This window comes from Arachis hypogaea, chromosome 1, assembly GCF_003086295.3.
Source record: "Arachis hypogaea cultivar Tifrunner chromosome 1, arahy.Tifrunner.gnm2.J5K5, whole genome shotgun sequence".
Classification (NCBI taxonomy): domain Eukaryota; kingdom Viridiplantae; phylum Streptophyta; class Magnoliopsida; order Fabales; family Fabaceae; genus Arachis; species Arachis hypogaea.
This window is the reverse complement of record NC_092036.1, coordinates 8,326,113-8,349,719: the sequence shown is the minus strand read 5'-3', so window position 1 is coordinate 8,349,719 and position 23,607 is coordinate 8,326,113. Positions and strand designations below refer to the sequence as shown.

The window sequence follows — 23,607 nt, the reverse complement described above, 5'->3', positions numbered from 1 at the left end:
AGAAGGTTAGATACTTAGATAAGATATAGGAAAACTTTTAAGGATATCGGTATATCGATAGTAATTTTTACTCATTAATTTTAATTATAAAAAATATATATAATATATATAATTAAGATTAATAATTAAAAATTACTGAAATACTATATATCAATATACTTAAAAGCTTTCTTAGAATATAAATATATATTTGAATTTTGATTTCTTTATTTATTTAAGATTTAATTATTCTATTGGTTTATATAGTTTCGTGAAATTTTTAATTAGGTCTTTATATATTTTTTTAATTGAGTCTTTACACTAATTTTTTTTTAATTAAGTCCTTTTTAGTAGTAGTTGGTTTAATTTTATAGGAACCTAATTAAAAAAAAGAATTGGTATAGAGACTTAAATAAAAAAAATTATAGGAACCCAATTAAAAAAAATTTTGATACAAAGACTCAATTAAAAAAAAATAATAACCTAATTAAAAATTTCGCAAAATTATAAGGTTCAACAAAATAATTAAACCTTTATTTAATTATGTATTGGGATTGAGATCGTGATAACTTTTAAACTAAGCAATTGCTTGTGTTTTGGTAATTGGTATTGACCAAGAAGTAGGAAAAAGATTTAAACAAAAAAAGAACCATATAGCAAGAGGAGTAGTATACCAAAAGCATTATTGCAATAATATCATCATTACACCAATATATTTTATATAAATAATTAATTTAATTATTAATTTGTAGTATAAATATTGATTTGAATTAATTTATTTGAATAAAAAAATATTTTATATAAAAAATAAAGTATTTTTATTAAAAAATAAATTATTTATTTTTTTAAAAAACTAACAATATTTTATTTAAAAAATAGAAGTAAAAAAATGTCGCCAATAAAAAAAGAAGAGATTAGTATTTAGTCACCAATAAATAAAAACAGCTAAGATCAGAGAGACTCGAATTGAATATAGTCAACCAAACAAATGTGATCACATTAGTCAAGTTGGTTAACATATATTATAAATTGGTTAATAATTAATTAATGTGCCATTCCAAGAGTCCAGCTATTCTTCACTGTTTACAGGCTCTAGATGGACATCAAAAAATTCAATTAAAAAAATATTGATTAGTAAACCTTTTATTTTTTGAAAGTTTTAAAAGTTATAATATATATAATAAATCTAACTAAAAATAATTTTTAAATTTAAACACAAATAAGTGAATAAGAACAATTATATTTATAAAACATTTTTTAAAATTAAAAAAATAATTAACACAAATTTAAATATTTATTAATATATAAAATTATATTAAATTTTAAAATTTTAATAAATATAAACTAACTTAAAAAATATAAACTAATTTCAAAAAAAGTGCTGTAATTTTGAAAAACTTAAGCATATAACCTTTTTATACATCTTTTCAGAAAAACTTTATCAAACCTTAAATTCATTTTAATTTGAGAGAGTAATTGAACAAGTCAGGCGTAGAAAGCTTCAAACCACTATATATTAATTCTAGATAGATTCCTTATGCAAGTGTTCATATTGGTTTACACTCCATCGAATATGACTTAATAATTATAGTAAAGTAAGTGGTTAATACTATATTATCAGTGGGGAAAATCAAGTCAATTAGGTGAACCTGTAGCAGGAAATTAAGCAAATCTGAACACAATTTATAGGTGTCGGTGGCAACTAAACTTAATTAAAAGATTTTTTTTAATCAGACTCTATTACTAAGAGTTTAATAATAATTTGATCCCAAAAATTGCAATAAGTCAAGACTTAAAATTTTTTTTGGTGACTAAATAGAAAAGAAAGAAAAAAAGAGACAAAACTAAATTAAATGGTTAGGGTCATATCTAAATTTATTAGATGTTGAAGCTCACTTGATGGTTGGCTCCAATTCGAGTGAATGTCCGCGCCAGAAGCAGCTGCTTTAGCCATACAATCTGCAACACTATTTGCAGTCCTCTGAATTAAAAGAATAGAAACTCTCCAATTCCAATTCATAATATATGCTTTGCCAAATCTCATTTCGGAATATTCTTACCAAGCATTCTTTGGTTTACCAAGAAAAGAGCTTCTAAATAGTCTGTTTCACAAATAACTTTAGGAAATCCACTATCCCAAGCAAGAAGTAAACCTCTCCAAATTGCATACAATTCAGCAAAAAGAACACTGGACACTTCGACTTTCCCAGTGCAACCTTTCAACCAACATCCATCAGGATTGCGAATGATACAACCAAAACCAGCATAGCCAAAAGGAGCAAACCAACTAGCATCACAATTCAATTTAATAGAATGAACTGGAGGTGGAACCCAATGCAAACAAAGTGAAGGAGGAGACAAAGATTGATGCATAGCAAAAATAGTGTGAAACTCTCTTATTGAACTACGAATCAAACTCACCACTTTACTAGCACTCCATGAATCATCTATACTAAATAAGTCCTGATTCCTGCTTCTCCAAATCCACTAGATGGTCGAAAAGAAAAGAAAAACATATTCACTCTTTGCACCTCTGTAGAGCCAATCATGTAAATTCGAGTTATCTGAATACATGCCTAAAAGGTTCCAGACCTCTTTGGCACTAGGGCACTCCCGAAGACAATGAAGAATGGATTCAGAACCATTCTAACATCGATGACAGGTGCTAGATAAAGCTAAACCACGACCCAAACAAAACCCTGCCGTAGGAATAGCATTATGAAGACTGAGCTAAATCAAGAACTTGTACTTCTCAGGAATATGCAGTCGCCATACCCACAACCAATTATCATGCTCATTCCAGTCAAACTTTCTTTTGGCTAGCCAACTGTACCCACTCCTAGCTGAGTAGAGTCTAGAAGATGCCACACCCCACGACCAACTCGAACTCTCTCCAGCATTCAAATCCGGATTATAAGCATTCAAACGCTGTTTGACATCTTCTGGAATGATAGAGAAAATATCATGGAGATTCCATTGACCATCTTTCCAAACGTCTCTAATAGTTAAATCAGAGTCAGATATATGTACAAAAGGGACATCTAGAGTAATTGAGCCCTCAATACTCCAATTGTCAAACCAAAAGGATTGATCAAGTGACTCAACGCACCAAGAGAAGGCATCCTTAAGAGCACCAAAAACCTTTGAGATACTCTTCCAAACATGAGAAGCATTGCAAGGGACATGGCCATCTAAAACTCCCTCATTCCTTAGATACTTTGCCCTCAATAGAGCAACCTAAGACTTGTCCTGACAATGAAAAAGTTGCCAAACCAATTTACTAAGTAAAGATATATTAACACACGCAGGATCTCTAACACCCAGGCCACCAAATTTCTTTGGAGTGATCACGGTCCTCCAATTAACAAGAGAAAGACCTTTACCATCAACTTGACCCTTCCAAAGGAACTGTCTCATCATAGAAGACAATTTATCGCAAACCCAATTTGGAAAAAAAGATACCTGCATATGATAGACCGGAATGGATGCTACAATAGAATTGATCAGGTAAAGTCTCCCTGCTTTATTTAGAAGCCTTCCTTTCCAATTAGCTAATCTTTCCCTCACCTTTTCAATCACCGAATGAAAAGAAGCCTACTGATACGGGAATGATTAAGGTTAACTCCAAGATATCTTCCTAAGTCCAAAGCAAAACGTATTGAAGAAACACTAGTAAAAATATCTCTTCTACGAGCAGTCACATTTTTAGAACAAAAAGTTTTGGACTTTTCAAGATTCACTTTCATGCCAGATGCCTTGCAAAAAATATTAAGAGAATGCATGACCATTTGAACCTGACTCTTTGTAGCCTGACAAAAGAGTAAGAGATCATCTGCAAACATCAAATGAGAAAATTTTTGACCATCCCTAGTGACAGAAACTGGTTTCCACACACCCTCGACCACCTTATGAGATATATAGCGAACAAGTCTTTCCATACAAAGAACAAATAAGTAAGGAGACATTGGATCGCCCTGTCTAAGCCCCCTTTTAGGAGCAAAACTATCCAATCTATTCCCATTCCACATAATAGAAAGAGATGATGCACGGACACAATTCATAATCAAATTAACAGTGATGATAGGAAAACCAAAAGCAATGAGAGTACTCTCCAAAAACCTCCTATCCACCCTATCATAAGCTTTTTCAAGATCAATTTTAAAAGCAAGAGTACCTTTCTTAGATTTTGTGTGCTTCATGAAATTCAGAATTTCTTGTGCCACAATAATATTATCAGGAGCACCACGACCCGGAATAAAACCTTCTTGTAAAGGACTGACAATATCTGGAAGAAAATGCCAAAGTCGATTAGTCAATACTTTGGTGATAATTTTATAAACAACATTACACAAGCTAATAGACCTGAAATTCTTCATAAAGGTAGGGTTATCAATTTTAGGAATAAGCACAATCAGAGTTTCCATGATGCTAGGATTTAAGAACTCTCCCAAAAAAGCGCTCCGGACAATATTCTAAATCTCAATGCCTACTATCTCCTAATATTATTTAAAAAAATAAGTGTGAAAGCCATCTGGACCAGGAGCCTTAAAAGGGCTCATACTAAATACTGCTGACTTGACTTCCGCAAAAGAGACAGGGTCAATTAACCTAGCACAAGCCTCAATGCTTAGAGTAGGTATCGGAACATCCCCTAAACAATCAACCTCAACCTCTTCCGTTGTACCAAAGAGATTCTTGTAAAAAGAGAGGGCTTCTTCCCGAAGAATATCTGGATCAGTAGACCAAGACCCATCTCTAACATATAATCCATGTACTCTATTATGGTTTCTACGCACCAAAGTCTGAAGATGAAAGAATTTAGTGTTTCTATCCCCATACTTAACCCACGGCTCTCTAGATTTCTGGTACCAAAAAAGTTCCTCTTGCAATAAAAGTCTATTGTAATCTTCATTCAGTTCACCTTCTTTAATTTTCAAAGATAATACATCGGTAACCTCCAAACGCCGTTGAATCTGATCAATCTGATATTCCAACTTATTTTTTCGCACAAAAATATTTTCAAAAATTTTTGAGTTGAAGTCTAAAGAAGCCTGTTGAACCATCTTAATCCTTTCAGTAACGCTTCCAAACTCTTGATTCCAAGCCTTATTAATAACATGTTTATAAGAAGGATGTGTTATCTACGCAGTTTGAAACCTAAAAGAACGAGAACCTTCCAAGACTTAAAATCTAAAAAGAAAAAAAGATGAAGGACAAAATTGAAAAAAAAAATAATTAACCAACAAATGTTTTATTATAAAAAATAAAATTAAAATATTTGGTGTAAAACCGAAACCGAAACCGAAGACAAATGTTAGGAATCAAAGTATATATTTTTCGATAGTAATTAGAATATAGGAGTTTTATTAGAAGAATTTATTATTTTTTATGAATAATTAGTTATCAATATTAAAAAATATAAATTAAAAATATATTATCAAATTACTAAATTAAAAAAATTATACTAATAATTAAAAATAATAAATTTTATTAGTTCTTGAATTTTTATCTTACAAGTAGTATAGTTGGTAAAATGGTCTAATTTGAATGTTACTAGTTTATAATGTTCATTGAGGTTGAAGCTTCCAATTTTTTCAAACATGTAGGCGCATTAATTACATAAGCCATCATTTTTGAAGGTAAGTGAACTATGTATATGAGATTGGAGAAAGCATGCCTAAAGGCAAGGGCCATTCATAGCCACCCCAAAGTCAATAATGCATATTAATTAATTAAATTATTTATCAATCTTAATAGATAAATATATATAAAAAAAACTAATTTCAGTTTATTTTTTTATTATAAAATTATTTTTTTAACTTATTTTTAAAAAGATTTAAAATCTAGGATTGGAACTTAAAGATTAAAATTTAAAATTTAGAGTAAAATTATTATTTAAAAAACTTTATTGATATTAGGTGAAAAAATATTACTTCTTAATTAAATTCTAATTTCATTTATTAAGCATTTTTACTAGGTCAAAATATTTTTTTTCCCTTTTAAGACTCTACTAAGTGAGTACATCGATCTCTTTTATAGCTATAGTAAAGAATCAAACACTTAACAATGTTGAAGAATCAAGAATCATAATTAAAATCATTTATATAATATTCATGAAGTTTACTTTATTAATTAGGAAGATATTCGATAATGTTAGCTAGAGAAATAAAAAATAATTAGTCTAAACAGTTAAAATTTATTTTATTTAGTATTTATTTATTATAAAATATATTAAAAAAATAATAAATTTTTATAATTTTTAGTTAACATTTTTGTTGTTATCAAATATTTTGATAATATATCATAGGATTGCATGCACTTATGCAACCTTAGGTGCAAAAATGTTAAACCTATCAATTATTTTTCTTTTTTTTTTGTTTTAACGAAGACACTATGGCAAACAGCTGCTTCGAATCTCCTTCCCCTGTTATATCAAATTAGGTAATGTTAAGTAACCAATAATTTTTTTGAACAATATAAATAATTACTAATTAAATAAAAACACATTACACTTCTAAATTATTTATCTAAATCTTAATGTTAAAATAATTATCCGCACACCTAATAAAATGAACATTCAATATATTCATTATTCACATTGTTTAATATTTTTATTGTCTACCTATACTTTTCAATTAAATTATATTAATTTGAAAATTTTGCTTTGTTTGTGTTGTTATTTATATTACATTGATAAATTTACTGCATATATATGATTATTCGTTTTCTTGTTTTATTTGTCATTCCATATCAAAGACGCCTTAATAAATTCTTGCTGTTGAGTTGATGCAAGGAGTTATACTAAATTTATGGCAACATTAAATGATATATAGTTTCTTTTATCTAAAACCAAGATGGTTAAGTAAGATCATATGATAATTGATAATTTTTTTTGTCTTTTTGTGAATAATTGATATACGGGCTGCCCCCTATTGTTTTTTTTTTCTAAATATTTTTTTATTTATATTCTTTCTTATTTATTTATTTGTGTAGAACTCTTAATTAAAAACATAGTAAAAATAGTGAAACCATTGAAAAAAATAATAGAAAAATTTAATTGAAAACATTGATAATTCATGAAAAAGTCAAAATTTTCTATTTTAATTCTCTTAACCAACGACTTTAACATATTCTTTAGCTAAACCTGAATCCGAGCTGAACAAAAATTGTTGTATTCTTATTTCTAATTTTTTTTCATAAAATCTTAAATATAATGATGAACATATACCTATAAATAAAAATAGAAAGAAAAAGTATAAGGTACTAATATATTATCGATCAATTTATTACTAATAATAATTAATTATTATATTTTAAATACATATATAAAGAGATATATCCAAAAAATACATATATAAAGATATATAAAATATAAAAATTAACAAAAATGCTATTAATAATGTAGCATAAATAGAACATATTTTCGGATATCAAATTGATCTTTAATTAATAACTTCTTTTGGGTAGAGACTCATAAAATATATTATGCAAATAATGGACATCGTCCCTGATCGTTACAGCATCAAAGCCAATAATGTAAGAAAAATAATACTCAATCTCTCTTCTAAATGCACTCTAAATATACAGAGTTGTTATAACAGGAAATTAAACAATGCAAGAACCTAATTAATATAATGGCTAGTATTCTATCGGTATATACAAATTTGTATAATAAAAGGAGGCGACTTATAATATAAGGATAACAAAAATAATAGCTAAATAATAAAAATTATTTTTTAACAAATTAATTATTCGTATGAAAATATTTCTATATAAAGTGATATCTGTCATATAGATATGCATTATATATATTAAGTAATTTAGTAAAATATATCAAATTATCTCATTGTTTTTGTTTATTATCTTTATATGAATATATTCTATTTTCATGTGGATAGCCAATTATACGTGATTATACTATACATTAGTATTAAGAAACATGTGTATTATATATTTTAAATAAAAAAATTAAAATATATTTTTATTTTAAATATTGGAGTCAAACTGTTGTTTGTATAGTATTTTCTTAATAGCAAGTGAATTGCAGAATAATGTAGTCTTGTTATAATGCATATTCTTATGATAATGTCAGGAAAATAAAAAATAGTTAAAATTTATTTTATTTATTAATATTTATTAATTATTACTAAAATTAATAAATATTAAATAAAATAAATTTTGATTATTTTTTGTTAATTTTTGTTGTTACCAAATATTTTTTTGTTTTTAAGACTTGGTTGAAGGTGACATAAATGTTCAATAAGATTGAACTTGCATGGATAATATAGTTTATACATGTGTAGGTTGTAAGTTCTAACGCCATGTTAAATAAAATAAAGACTACTATTATTCAACTTGTTTTTCCTTGCTTTCAATCGAATGTGTTCATATTAGAGTACGTATAGTTTTACTATACTAAATCATATTGCCAATCAATTACGTATTGTTTTAATATGATTTTTGTAATTATTCCTTTTACATGCAGTAGTTTAGAATTAGATACATACAGCGTATTATATGTCTCTTCATATGGTAGAAAATTGGGAGAGAAAAAAGAGGAGTTAAATCTCAAAGTGATTTTTAAAATTGTATTCAAATTTTAAAGTGGGTTTTTAAATTAATAGTTATTTAATTTTGTTTTTGAATTTGTACTCTAAAATTTATAGTAGTCTCTAAGACATTTTTCGTTTATCAAAAAGTTAAAACGATGTTATTTTGTATTAATAAAAAAAAAAGAAAAATTCAAACCCCTTCTTCAATTCGAACCCTTCCCCTTTTCCTTCCCCAACCCGAGTCCCTTTCCCTTCCTTTCTACCGCTGCCTCTCGCCGACCTTCGTCACAGCGTCGTGCCACTCGCCTCCTCCCCAACATAGTTTTTCCATCGTGTCCATTCTCCTCTCTAACGCTGCTTTGTTCTCTCCTTTCCACTCACATTCGCTGCGCCGTCCCCCATCGTCCAACATTCAAGCATGGAGTTCCAGCGTAATGCTAGGGGAATTTCTTTTCCTTCAAAGACCTTCAAGTTTCTTCTTCTCCAAATTGCCCAGAAGATGTTATCTGCTATGGCCAAGTCATTCTTCCCATGAACGGCTGTTTTGTCTGTTCGCAGAGCCACGCCCACCGCTATCATGGTTCAAGTTCATCTGAAACTGTGTTGAGGTCAGCTAGATGAGATCTCTGCCAGGTTTGCTTTGCATGTATGCAGTGAACCAGACAATTGATGATTGATTCTCCTTCTTCTCCACATCAAGGACATCTGTCTTCAATGTTCGGGAATTTGTTGTAGAGCCGCTGCCAAACTAGAGCACCATTACGGAAGAGTTTCCAAACAAAATGATCTTTGGAGAGCATTTCAAGTCCTAATTTGTATTCCACAGCACTTTTTGTCTACAAACCTCAAGGAGTTTATCAATTCGGGGATAAAAAAAAAAAAACAAATACAACTTGGTATCTGGACGCCATAAAATATTGACCAGACTTTTCTTTTGCTCAGGTAATACAATTTTTTCTTTCTCTGATAATTGTTTAAAAAATGTTGTTGGTAATCTCTATGTTAAAATTTGTGTGAATTAAGCTAGCATTCCATGTTCTGTCATGTTTGATTAACTAGTTAACCTATGTTAAATTTAGGTTTTCAAATCCTAAGACAAGGATCTTCAAAAATTTTAATTTTATTAGCTCTTCCAACTTGCAGAAGCAAACAGAGAAAAGACAAGAGAAGAGGGAGGTTGAGGAAGACAGAGAAAAGACAAGAGTGTGAGAGACTAGGTTGAAAAGGAGGCGAACGGTGCAACACTGTGACGGAGGCTGGCGAGAGGCGGCGATAGAAGAGAAAGTGGAAGGGGAAGGGGCTCGGGCTCGGGTTGAGAAAGGGAATGAGGAAGGACTTGGGTTGAAGAAGGGGCTCGGGTTTTTCTACTTTTTTTATTAATACAAAACGAAGTAAGAACTACTATGAGTCTTAAAGTGCAAGTTCAAGGATGAAATTGACTAATTATTAATTTCAAGGACCATTTTAAAATTTGAGTGCAACTTCAAAAGCCATTTTAAAACTTAACTCAAAAAAGAGAGAAGAGTAAACAATATTAGAAATAAATAAAAATAAAATTAGCTTAACTATCACATATTCTATAAATTTCAAGATATAATACTAAATTCTAAATAAATTGCACTTTCGCTCTAAAAACCGTCACAAAATAACGACGAATTTTTATGATTACATATTGCAATGGTTTAAAAAAATTTAATTATTGTTATTAATATGAGATTTATACACACTTACGGTATATAAAAATTAAATTCTTATTTATCTATATCCATAAAAAATATATACATAATTAGGTCATGTAGAAGTGAAGTACAAGAATTAAGGTCATATCATTCTCCATCTTGTATTGTATCATCAATTCATCATCACGGTCATCATCATAGTCATTATTATTTAATTTGACAATTAACCAATAATTCTTATCATGCTCCTAAAACCTTAATGAGAGATACAACTGCATGTATCTAATAAGTTATGCTTTCATATCAACGAACGTAAACGGAGACCATTGGATGAAGAATTCAAAAATATCCTTTCTTTGTTGAAAATACACAAGTATCCAAGTTGCACAAACAAAAGATTAAGATTCAACTTTGCAGCCCCATTGTCTAATTTATTATTAGGAAAAGTATAGGGTACCAACATATTATCTGCCAACTTCTGCCAACTCTTATTTATATTTGTGTTTCATGGAAGTGTGTTCGTAGATGTGTCTAATAATTAATATATTTTAAATACATATATAAAGAGACACATCCATAAAATATATTTATAAAGACACTTCTATTAAACACAGTTATAAAAAAGATATTTTTATTAGACACATCCACAAACACACTCCCATGAAACAGAATTATAAATAAGAGTTGGCAGAAGTTAGCAAATATGCTGTTGGTAACGTAGCGGAACCGTTATTATTATTATTATCATTATCATTTAGTTTGACGAGCTCTTGCAGTAGTTAATTGCTGCTCCTAACGTTGGAAAATTTTATTTTCATTATTCATTTTATGCTTATATATATATATTATAGAAATGAGTATAATTATATTAATTATTTTGTATATATAATGATTTTATTATTGTTTTATAAATAAAAAAGATAAGCCAATATTATTTTCTAGTTTGATCCTTAATAAAAATAAAACTAATACATATTTTATTTGTACAGGATATAATAAGAATTAATACATAAAGTATAAATAAAATTTTAAAATTTTATTTTTTAATATAATATACAAAAAATTACCTTCCAACTCTAGTTCTCAACCCTAAATAATAAGATTTAAGATTTAGAACAACAAATCATCAAGATAAAAATTTAAAGTTTTTCAATCATATTCATAAATTTAAAAACAATTAAATATATTTTTTAATAATTTAATATAGATTATTTTTTGAGTTAAAAAAAATCAACACCTAATTGATAAAGTTTAATTTTTGATATTAACCAAATGGCTACTATAACTACATAAATTTGAGCAGTACTACTAATTAATTTGGTATGACAACATTGGAGCAAAAAGACATTATCCAGAGCGAATAAGGAGTTAACAAGTTGAATAGGAAACTGCAGCAACTACAAGTATCAGAGTTCTTGGAACAACAAGATTATGCAGATCAAGAAAAGAATTGAGGAGCTGTGAAAACAAGAGAAGTATTGGGGACAAACAGTAAGACTGAAATGAGACTCGCTCTCATGAATAAATAAAGACGGGTGAAAATTAAGGCACTTATTTTACGGAGATTTATAAAATCTCTGCGAAAGAAAATTTACGTAAATATTTTTATATATAAGTTATGTAAATAATTCTATTTAATTTATATGTTGAAAATTTTATGTTATATTATTATATTAAATTTGTGTTTGAATTATATTTAATTTGATATATTTTGTTGAATTATATAAGTTTTTATTATGATTGTATTATTATTTTTTTAAATTAAAATTTAATAATATCCAATTGTCTATAGATATTTTTACGTACCCAACTTTTCAACGTAGAGAAATAAACAGAAACTAATAATAAAAATGGGGGAGGAGTTTCCGCCCTCATAGAAACTCATGGCCATCCCTAGCTACTACCATTTAGAAGAGAGACAAAAATAAAATCGAAAAATTCATAAATGTCTAAGGAGTAGAATGGATCAGCGAAAATTCAGAGGTGTTAGAAATGATAGAGGAGCAATTCACAGAGCTATTTAAAGCCTCTAAGAGCAACAACTTAGAATAATGTTGCAAAAGATTTTCACAAGGGTGAATCCAGAGATGAATGAGGAGCTAATAGTGCAAGTGATTGAAGAAAAAATAAAAATACTAATGCAATCTTTTAGCATGGACGGTTCAATGATCATTCTTTCATCAATATTGGAATGCTATAATAAAAAGATTTTCACAAGAGTGAATCAAGAGATGAATGAAGAGCTAGTAGTACAAGTGACTTAAGAAGAAGTAAAAATGCAATCTTTTAACATAGACGGTTTAATGGTCGTTCTTCCAGCAATATTGGAGTGATATAAAAAATGAGGTATGTGATGTTTAGGATTTTTTGTAAATAAGAATTTGTGAGAAGAGATTAGCGATGAAATAGCAGTTATTTTTATTCCTAAAATAAAGTAATCAAAAAGTCTTAATCATCTGACATTAATAAATTATTGCAATTTTATTTATAAAATTATTTTTAAAAATATTAGTTATGAGGCTTATGAAAATATTGGATAAAGTAGTGTCACTTACTTAAAGTATTTTTGTAAGAAATAAACTAATTATTCAAAATGATATTGTAATTGTTCAAGAAGGGTTTCACATCTATCTTGCGAAAAAAGGAAAAAAAATCTAAAAATTTGACTATTAAATAGATATGAATAAAATTTATGATAGATTGAAATGAGTTTCTTAAAAAAAAAATTATAGAGACTTTTGAATTTAAAAGAGAATGAATGTAACTTATCATAAAATGCATTAAAAGCGCAAATTATAAATTTAAAGTGAAGGGAGAGTTGTCACAAAAAATTATATCATAAAAGAGATTTTGACAAAAATGATCTTCTATTTTCTTATCTATTTATAATAGCAGCGGAGGTTTTTATGTTTAAAATTATACCTAAAAGCAACTTCAATGGTAGAAGAATTTAGAGTCTTATTTAATATGTGTTAGTAAATGATGAGGACCTATCATTAAAATAAACAAAAAGTGAGTTTCTTCATGAGTTTCAAAGTAATAAAAGCCCTACTGAGAGTAACTCTTTTTCTTTCGAAAAAATGATATTTTATTAATAAAATTAATACTTTATATACATGATACATATGTGAGCTGAGAGTTAGATATATTATACTTTACATATATAATTAATTATTATAATTATTAAAAAATTAAATATGATTTAATTATTTTATATAATTATATATAAATAATTATATTAAATAATTAAATTATATTTAATTTATTAATAATTATAATAATTAATTAATTAAATAATTAAATTTTTATTTAATTAATGATTTATATTATTATATTTAGTTAATTGTTGCAAAACTAACCGTTGCAAAATTAGTCATTGGAAACTAGCCGTTATTATGTTACCATTATTATTAATAAATTAATATTTTGTTACTCTATATATACCACTTAGATACATTTCTATTTTCACACTTTCTACTACTCTTTTTCATTTTCTTATCAAAGTTCTACTAATATTATTTTTTGTTCGGAAAAATGGATCCAAACCAACTCAACTCTTTCTTCAATTACTTACAAAACTTTTCTCAAATTCCAAATACCCAACAATCTCAAACCTCAAACTCTCAAGTCCCAAATCAAAACTTCACACTATCGAATACATTTCAAAATCCAAATCCACAAAATCTTTCTAATTTCAATTTTCAAGCTCCTTATAATAATCAATTTTCTATATTCCAACCGCAAAATCGAAATTCACAAACACCACATTTTCTATTTTCATCCATATTTAATCCCTCTATCCGAAATGTTACTCCAACTTCTTTGCCGTTTCTAACTCAATATTCGAATGAGAAGACATGTGTTCTTTCGGATAGTAGACGCTCTCTCAAACGTCTATCCGTATTTTCAACAGAGGGTTGATGCAACTGGAAGAAGAAGCTTGTATTATATTGCATAATATGATTGTTGAAGATAAAAGAGACACTTATACATGAAATTTTGCTCAAGACTTAGAGTATGATGATATCGAAAATGGCTTATCACAATCTCACCTTGGAGAAGAAGATTTTGCACCATACCATCAATTTCTCCAAAGAAATGTCCAACTTCAAAATAGGTAGCAGTATAGATAATTGAAAGAGGACTTGATTGAACAGATATGACAATTTCACAATGCTTGTCGTCAACTATAGAGCTTAATTATGTTTTTCCTTGTATTAAGTAATTTTATAAATTAGTGTAATCCCGAATTATATATTGTGTATTATTGTTATATATGAATTTATTTAATATTAATATCTTTTATTAATTAATTATTTTTAAAATTATAAATTTAAATTATATTATTAAAAAATAATTATATTAATTTTAAATATTTTAATTAATTAATTAAGTAGGATCACAATAAGAATTAAAGTTAGTTCTTTCTAATGGAGAAGAGAGATATTTTAAATTTTTATTTACTATTTATGATGCAAAAATTGAAGTGAAATTATTTTTTTATGACAAGTGAATTATAAATAAAAATTAGAATGAATTTTCTAATAAAAATGGTCTAATATATACCATCACATACTTATTATTTACGGATGACCGTATCATTTTGGCTGAGAAAAAAAAAAAGAAAATATATCAGATTATTTTAATCTTGAATGAGTACCCTCACAGAAATATTGGGACAAAGAATCAATCTTAAAAAATTGGACGTAACCTTTGGAGAATAGGTATCTATCTAATTAAGTAACAGTCAATATTAAAGAGATTTTGGATATGTGAGCGTGAGAAAATTCCGACAAATATTTAAGATTATCAGCACATTGAAAAATATCTAAAAATAAAATGTTAACTTAAATAGAGAAAAGAGGTATGAATAAAATAGAAAGGTAGAAAGAAATATTACTTAATCAAGCAGATAAAGAGATTTTGATTAAATCAATAATTTAAGCTATTGCATCATATGCATTTAACGTAATTAAATTTTCGAAGAATTTTTAATAAAGATTAAATGCTAAGGTAGTCAAATTCTGGTGGACATTTCAAAAAAGATCGCAGAAATCACTTAAGGGCCGGAAAAAGATCACAAAACACAGAAAAGATAGAGGGTTGGGATTCAAGGATTTTTAATTACAAAACCTAAGGCACTTTGCAAACAAGCTTGGAGAATTGTAGAGAACTCGGAGGACTTGTGTAATCACTAGGGCTTACAATATACCTCGTTTTTTTTTTTAATTTTCAATTTAGTAAAATCATGCATGATACTTTTTGGACAGTTTCAACAAAGCCCAACGGAAAGCATGTACGGATGCTTATCAGGATGCATTTGCGTATTGACGATTTGTTTTTTTATGAAAATAAACGCGGGGGATAAGTATTCTAGTTTTTATTTTTCTTTCTCTTTTTGGTCATTGATAAGAATTTTAATTCCAACATTGTGCAGAACATACAAAATTGGTTCCAAACTCCCAATTATCAATCATCTTACAACAAAAAAGATATCCCCACAGTACACCAAAAAAAAAAAAAGAAAGCAAAATTGCACCAGAGAGTCTTTTTGGTGATTTTTACAAATAGTTATAGTTGAAAAACCCAAAACTGGATTAAATTATAGTTGGCTCTTAGGTTTGTCGAGCTGCGAAAAAAATTTATTTAAGACTCAACTTATTTTTCAGTAAGTTAACTCATCATGCATGTTTGAATTTTCTTCGTCATCATATAGATGTAACGTAATACAATTCATTTGAACGTTTCATAAATATAAAAAATTTCGAGTTAATAGTTAAATTAATTTTTAAAAAATAGGATATTTTTTAAATTTGTTTTTGAAAGATTTTATCAATTAAATTGATTCTTTAAAAATTATAAATTAATTATTTTCGTTTTTCAGTCATTCAATCAATAGTTTTTATCAATAATTGATGATATAAAATATTAACTCACATCATATATAACACTAAAATATTTAAGTAGATACTAAATAATAAATATATTTATAAAAATTTATTAATTTGTTACTATTAGGTTATATTAAAATTATGATTTATATAATTAAAAAAATTGACTATATGATTTTTATAAATATATTTATTCAACATCTAATTAAACATGTTAAATATTATGTATGCTATCAATTAACATTTTATATTAATAATCATTGATGAAAACTATTAACTGAAATAACAAAAATAATTAATTTATAATATTTAAAAGACTAATTTGATTGATAAATTTTTCAAAAACAAATTTAAAGAATGACCAATCTTTTAAAAACTAATTCGATCAATTAACCAAAAAATCTCTCATAAGAATTAAGATCGGTCAAGTAATTAAGTGAAAACAAATTATTAAATTAAAAATGATGTCATAGAATGCATCGCAAGACGCCAAGACAGATGATGTTCAACTAAAATTTGCCTAATTGGCTAATTTCCTAGCCTTGATTGACCTATTTGATAGAGTAGATAGAAATATTTATTTACTTTTATTTATCTACTTAACTTTTTGAGTAAATAATTTCATAATATAGTATCTGATTTTCTATAATGTAAAAGTATAAAATTTGATTCTTGTTTATTCGAAAGGGAAAAAAGTTAATATAAAACAAACTGGAAAAAAACAAAATAAAAGCCAATCTATAGTAGGCAAGAATTTCTCTTAACAATCACTATCCCCACTACTTAATATTGGTAGTATCCATAGAACAATTATTGTGATCATGACAAGAAAAATGGCGTGTTGCATTTGGGAAGTTAAGGACTTAAAGTCGCGTCTGTTTCAGCGATTTAGTCCACAAGATCTTCATCCCCTAACTTGGCTTAGAATGAGGTATGGGACCATGCATATATAGAGGTTAGTTCATGGCTAATAATAATCTTTCTTTCTCTTCCTTGTCACAATAACTAGGCATTACGTACCCGCAAACATTTTAGGTTATTATATACGTAGGCCTTCCACGTGAAAATAATAATAATATACAGTTCTAATATCATATCCTTGTCGCCTAATTCTTATCCAAAAATAATAAGCAGCATTAATGAGGAAAAATTAATAAGTTAATTGATCAACTATGCCAGTAAATAAGTATCCAAACTTGTCTCCATGAAAATTGATAGTCAAAGTGTCAAACCTTGAAACTTCTGTTGAAGTTTTATTTTATTTTTGAAATAATGACCATGAAAGTCTTGAAGAATGAAGAATAACCATATGCATGAATTAGACTATTAGAGCTTGGCTCGACCATTACATTACATAAAATGGTGTAAAATAACAACATCGTACGAATAGCATTGCAACTCATGCTCAAAATAAGTAGTAACTTAAAACAGTTAAAGGGAAAAAAAAGTGGATGTCAAAATTATTATGAATATATATTGGTGAATCATGAATGTAGACAAAATTTATATATTTATTTATAATTTATATATATATATATATATATATATATATATATATATATATATATATATATATATATATATATTGAATAGTATTGGATATGGTGGGGTTGATATTTAATGAAAATGTAGGTGGTTGCCAATCATATGCAAGCGTTTGAATTATCAGAAAGAAAAATGAAAGATCTGAAAACCGAATAATAAGATAAATAAAACTTTTCAATTTTAATATTTCGTTATAGAATAAAGGTAACGCCCGACTATATACTACGTAGCGCACAATATTCTGCATAGTGAAAATTAAATTCCAGTGGAGCCGATGGGAACTTATTGTCTGCACTATTGCAAGCATATTAAACAGTAGGACAACTATACATGTGGAAAATGTCTTCCAATTACAATACTACCTTGGAAAGGAAATGCTCCAACAAAAATAACTTGGATAATATAAAAACAATTATCCCATGAACAATGTTAAGAGATTAACACAATTTATTATTTTCGACCAATAATTAATTAATAATATTGATTAAAAATATAATGTTAAATTATTAGACTAAAAGGTTGAAATGTTAGCCAAAATTAAAATACTGACCAACATACATTAAACTTGTTAGTCTTCAAACTTTTTTCTTTACAAGAACTAATATTCTCAATTAAATATTCTTTTGAATTTTTTTAATTATATATATACACTTCTGTGAAATCTATATTAGAATCTATTTTATCAACTTATAGCAAAAAAGTATTTTTAATTGGCAAAATTCACTTCCCATTATCTGTGCTTTTATCAAAATATTATTAGAGTTAAAGAAAAACGTTGTAAGTAGATACTAACATTCAACAAGTTCACAAGTCACTAAGGAATTAAAAAAATGTAGTTACACTAAGAGAGATCGTAGTAACCTTAAGTTTTTATTTTTCTTTTTTAAATTGTTTAATACCTAACACATGTTATTGGAGTTGAAAATAAAGGTTGTAAGTTGTAACTAGATCAATCATGCGACATCCAAAAACATCCATGTGGCTAAAATTTAGTTAGATAAAATTTTCAGACAGACAAATTACAATTGGCAAATTTAAAAGTCACATGCTTATACTTTTAGTTTTGAAAAGGTATGATAAGTACTTTTGAAAGTATATATGAAGACACTTTTTAAACTTAAGTTGTATTTTCCAAAGAAAAAAGTCTAAGGCCAGTAATTTTATTAAATTTTGGTCAGTATATAATCAGTAAAAAAGATAAATAATCTTATATTATTAGATAAAATCTCACATCATTAAAAACATTATTGATGACTACTTGATGGATACAAATCACAAAAATTATTGACCCTAACACTTTTCTTTCTCAAAGTTAGAAATCGAATATACCTTTACATATTAATAAATATTTATATTTATTCTTCCTTTCTACACTTATGTATATTAAATAGAGTCATTTTAAATATTAAAACTAATTTTACTAAGTGCAATAATTTTGTTAACTTGTACTTATTGAAAATTATTTTTTTTATTTACCAAAGATATCTTGAATATATTAAATAAGTGGAATATATACTTTTTGCTTACTCTTAAAATATATGAGTTTTCCATATATAATAATAATTTATTTGAACAAATCAAAATACATACAACTAGTTGCGCTGAAAAGCAGCTCAAATATTTCTCTAACTTATCATTATTATCATCACATATTTGGAACAATGCACAATACCACAAACTCAGAATATAGTCCAGCTAGCTAGCCCCCTATGAAGATAAAATTAAATCATAATTAAAAGCATGAAAGCTACAAGCTTCAAAATCTCCTTATATTATAACAGCCCAGCCTCTCACCACATATGTGATCCATTATAATGATATACATCCTTGAATATCCTAATTCCTAACTTAGCTATTTTCAACCACACACACAGAAATAAATAAAGCACAGCTCATTATTCAACATGGCTGCTCCCAATAGAACACTCTCCCTTGCCATGGAGAGAACCAGCCAATGGTATTCCGCCACTACCTCTGATCTATATCCATTTTCCATGCAACTAACCAAATTCTAATTAACTCTCTAAACTCTATGATTATTCCACTTATTATTTGATCATGTATTATGTCTATATTTTCCTAACTATACTATATACGTTGCATTATTATCTTAATTTTCAGGGTTTTTTCTCAAGAACTTCCATCAGATCTTATAGTTCAAGTTGGAGAAGCAAGTTTCCCTCTCCACAAGGTACCAAAACTACTGCATAGAGCTACTGTATAAGAGCATGAATGTAATCTATGATTTTTATTTTATTAACTTTCTCACCGTATAAGAGCATGAATCGTAATCTATGCATGCATGCACCGAATTTTGCACGTGACCAATAATCTTTTTTTTTTTTTGTTCATGTATGTGCAGTTTATGCTAGTGGCAAAGAGCAACTACATCAGAAAACTGATAAAGGAATCAGAAGAGATTGAAGAAAATGAACTCACCAGGATCGACCTTTCGGGCATTCCGGGAGGTAGTGGAACCTTTGAGAAGGCAGCGAAGTTCTGTTACGGCGTTAAGTTCGATATAACGGCTCAAAACGTCGCCGCTTTGCGCTGTGCCGCGGAGTTCCTCCAGATGACGGAAGGGAACAACCTCGCCGGAAAAACTGAGGACTATCTCTCTCATGTTGCGTTCTTCACACTCACCGGCGCCATCACGGTACTGAGATCGTGCCGGAACCTCCTCCCTCTCGCCGACGAACTCAACATCGTGAAACGCTGCGTGGAGGCCGTCAGCGCCAAGGCTTGCAGCGAGGCAAATTTTCCGAGCAGGTCACCGGCGAACTGGTGGACGGAGGATCTCGCCGTTCTCGACGTAGATTTCTTCGGAAAAGTCATCGCCGCCATGAAGAATCGCGGCGCCAAACCGAAAACCCTAGCAGCAGCGTTAATCGCTTATGCAGAGCGATGTCTCTCCACCGACAGAATCCGTCTTTTAAATCCTAGTGATTCCGATTCTGATCACCGAACAAATCCGCGGAAGCTTCTGGAATCGGTGGTAGATCTCTTCCCCTCTGATAAAACCGCTTTTCCGGCTAGCTTCGTCTGCTGCCTCCTCCGCTGCGCGATCTACGTCAGAGCATCTAACTACTGCAGGAGCGAACTGGAGAAGCGGATCGCGGCGGTTCTAGAACTCGCAACGGTGGACGACATCCTCGTTCTGTCGTTCGCCTACGACGGCGACAGGCTCTCAGATCTCGAGACCGTACGGAAGATCGTGTCGGCGTTCATAGAGAACGAAAAGCATGCAGCGGTTATCTCTGCCGCCGACGATAACTGCTCCGTCGCGCTGCGCCGCGTGACCAAAACCGTCGACGCTTACCTCGCCGAGATCGCTTCGTTCAATGATCTCACAATCTCGAAGTTCAACGCCATCGCAACCCTAATTCCCAAATTTGCACGCGAGATCGACGACGATCTCTACCGCGCCGTAGACATCTACCTCAAGGTACATTAAATCACAAAACGACACCGTTTAACTCTTCTGCTACTTATTTATTTATTTATTTATTTATTTATTTATTTATTTATCTTTTTCTGTAGGCGCACTCGAAGCTTGATGAGATAGAGAGGGAGAAGTTGTGTAGTGTGATGGATCCGTTGAAGCTATCATACGAGGCGCGTGTGCACGCGTCGCAGAACAAGCGTTTACCGGTGCAGATGGTGCTTCATGCTCTTTACTACGACCAACTGCGACTGAGGAGTGAGGAAGAAGAGGAACACCGTGCTGCGGCGGCGGCGGCGGCGGTGGATGTGTCGTTGGTGAAGGAGAATGAGGAGCTGAGGACGGAGCTGATGAGGATGAAGATGTACGTTACGGATCTGGAGAAGAACGCTCTGGAAACGACGTCTTCATCGTCGTCAACAATGAAGAAGAAGGCCACGTTTTTGTCCTCTGTTTCTAGGAGGCTGGGGAAGATGAACCCGTTTAGAAATGGTTCAAAAGATACGACCCAATTAGATGATGGGCCTGTGGATTTCAATCGGCCCAGATGGAGAAGGTTCTCTGTTTCCTAGATTGTTGTTTTTCTCTCGTATTGTAATATGTACTTGACCCAAAAGACAAAAAAGTAAACAAAAAAAAAACAAAGAAAAAAGAGTACCATTGTAAAAGTTTGTTGAAATTGTTGAGGTGATGCATCATGGATATATGTTTTATGTGGGAGAATTTGGTGGAGTTATGAATCGTTCCAATTTCTGAATTAGGGTGGTAGTGGTTTTCCTTTTGCTGGTCTAGTTTCCAAAAATTAGGATCTTAGTGAAATATTGAAATTAATACCAGATTAAAAGTATTAGTAAAACCATGATTTAAGTGCCCATTAGGAATTTTACAACAATTATGCTAGGATTTAATGGAGTAATTTTCACAAATCAAGTACAATGTTGTGCTACCGTTGAAACAATTGTCATTTTGTCATTGAGCACTATGATGCTTAAACTTTCAATGCAGGTAAGTTAATAGTAACCCTTTTGGTGGCAATTGTATAATTAAGAGGAGGTAGTTCTATCATGGTGCTCTACCTAATTATTGCAACCCTCACTATTAGGGGAGTGAGTTAGTGGATATTATTATTACTATTATGATCTTATGGCAAAGTAGTTGTTTTTTACAAACTAGTGCTTGATTGATTATAGCTATAGAGGAAGGGAAGCAAAGAATGATATGAAATTGTAGGTTTATGAAACATTTGCTTGTGAAGAAAGCTAGTACAATAAAAATGTAGTAGTGATGCCCAACATTTTCTATTAACCCAAGACACATACAGAGAATTTTAATTTCCTACATTCAACGATGAGTAGGTGGAAGTCTCGGTTCCTGTGATTTGTTCCACAAAAGAAGAGGTATATATATATATATATATTCTTGCACAATGTTTTTTTTTCTTGTACCACAGCATTATTGATCCATATTAAAAGAAAATAATATTCCATGACTAATAAAATTTATTATTTTTTTGTTAATACTAAATCATAATAGTATAAAAATAAAATATTTATTACTTAAAAGTGTTGATTAATATTACTAAAAAATATTGGTCTTTAATATTTTTATTTAAAAATATATTTTTTTGCATAATTAGGTGATAATATCTTCGTATTATTTGATTATTCTATTAATTGATATTTTGTTTACATGTTTAATTTACATAGTACAATTAAACTAGATTCTAAATGAAGTTCATATGAATAAGTTGATTTAATTATAAAAGATAAAGACAAGGTCATGTACGTAAATAGTGGAAAAGTCAACAAATCAATAATTTTTTTTTAGGAAAAACAATACAAAGAAGTAATAACATAAATAAAACGAAATGGAATAAAATAGAAAATAATAATATGATTAAATTTTGGTCTTTCATTCTCATTTTTTTCATATAATTTTGTAAAAACAATTTTAAAATAGTAATTATAAAAATTTAAATATAGTTCATTCAAATTATTTTTTTACGAACTTTTTAACTATTATATATATATATATATATATATATATATATATATATATATATATATCTTTTTTGTTAACATAATCAATAAAATTGTGGGCAATTTACCTAAATAAATAAAATAGGTGAAAGCTTTACTCAAATACACAAAACAGATATTCCTTACCAGATTGTGCAATTTGACACTTCTATGTAAACCTGGGAAGCTACTACGGTTTAACATAAACCATGGCAACCTACCACGGATTATGAATTGTGTGCTTTGTGTGTAAATCGTGGCAAGCTCCCACGGTTTATGAAGGGAGAATGCGAAGCATAAACCGTGGCAAGCTCCCACGGTTTATGAAGGAGAAAATTTGATCACAGTCTGTAGTCTAAATGATATGTTATCTGCTATGTATTTGATAGTTTAAACAGTTTAAGATTCTATGATATACATTATTTCCGTCACAGTTATCATGCGCAGTCTAAATGATACCGCATTGATGCAATCAAACATCTAAAATAAACGAATTTTATT

At 29.0% G+C, this 23,607-nt stretch overlaps 1 protein-coding gene across 1 annotated transcript; it reads left to right on the top strand.

Moving 5' to 3' along the window:
* The first annotated feature begins 19,213 nt into the window (after positions 1–19,213).
* LOC112794364 (root phototropism protein 2) lies at positions 19,214–21,845 on the top strand. Its single transcript, XM_025836412.2, has 4 exons — positions 19,214–19,603; positions 19,768–19,837; positions 20,009–21,091; positions 21,187–21,845. Exons 1-4 carry the CDS (start codon positions 19,551–19,553, stop codon positions 21,658–21,660), a joined length of 1,680 nt encoding a protein of 559 aa, XP_025692197.1. The 5' UTR covers positions 19,214–19,550; the 3' UTR covers positions 21,661–21,845.
* The last annotated feature ends 1,762 nt before the right edge of the window (positions 21,846–23,607 follow it).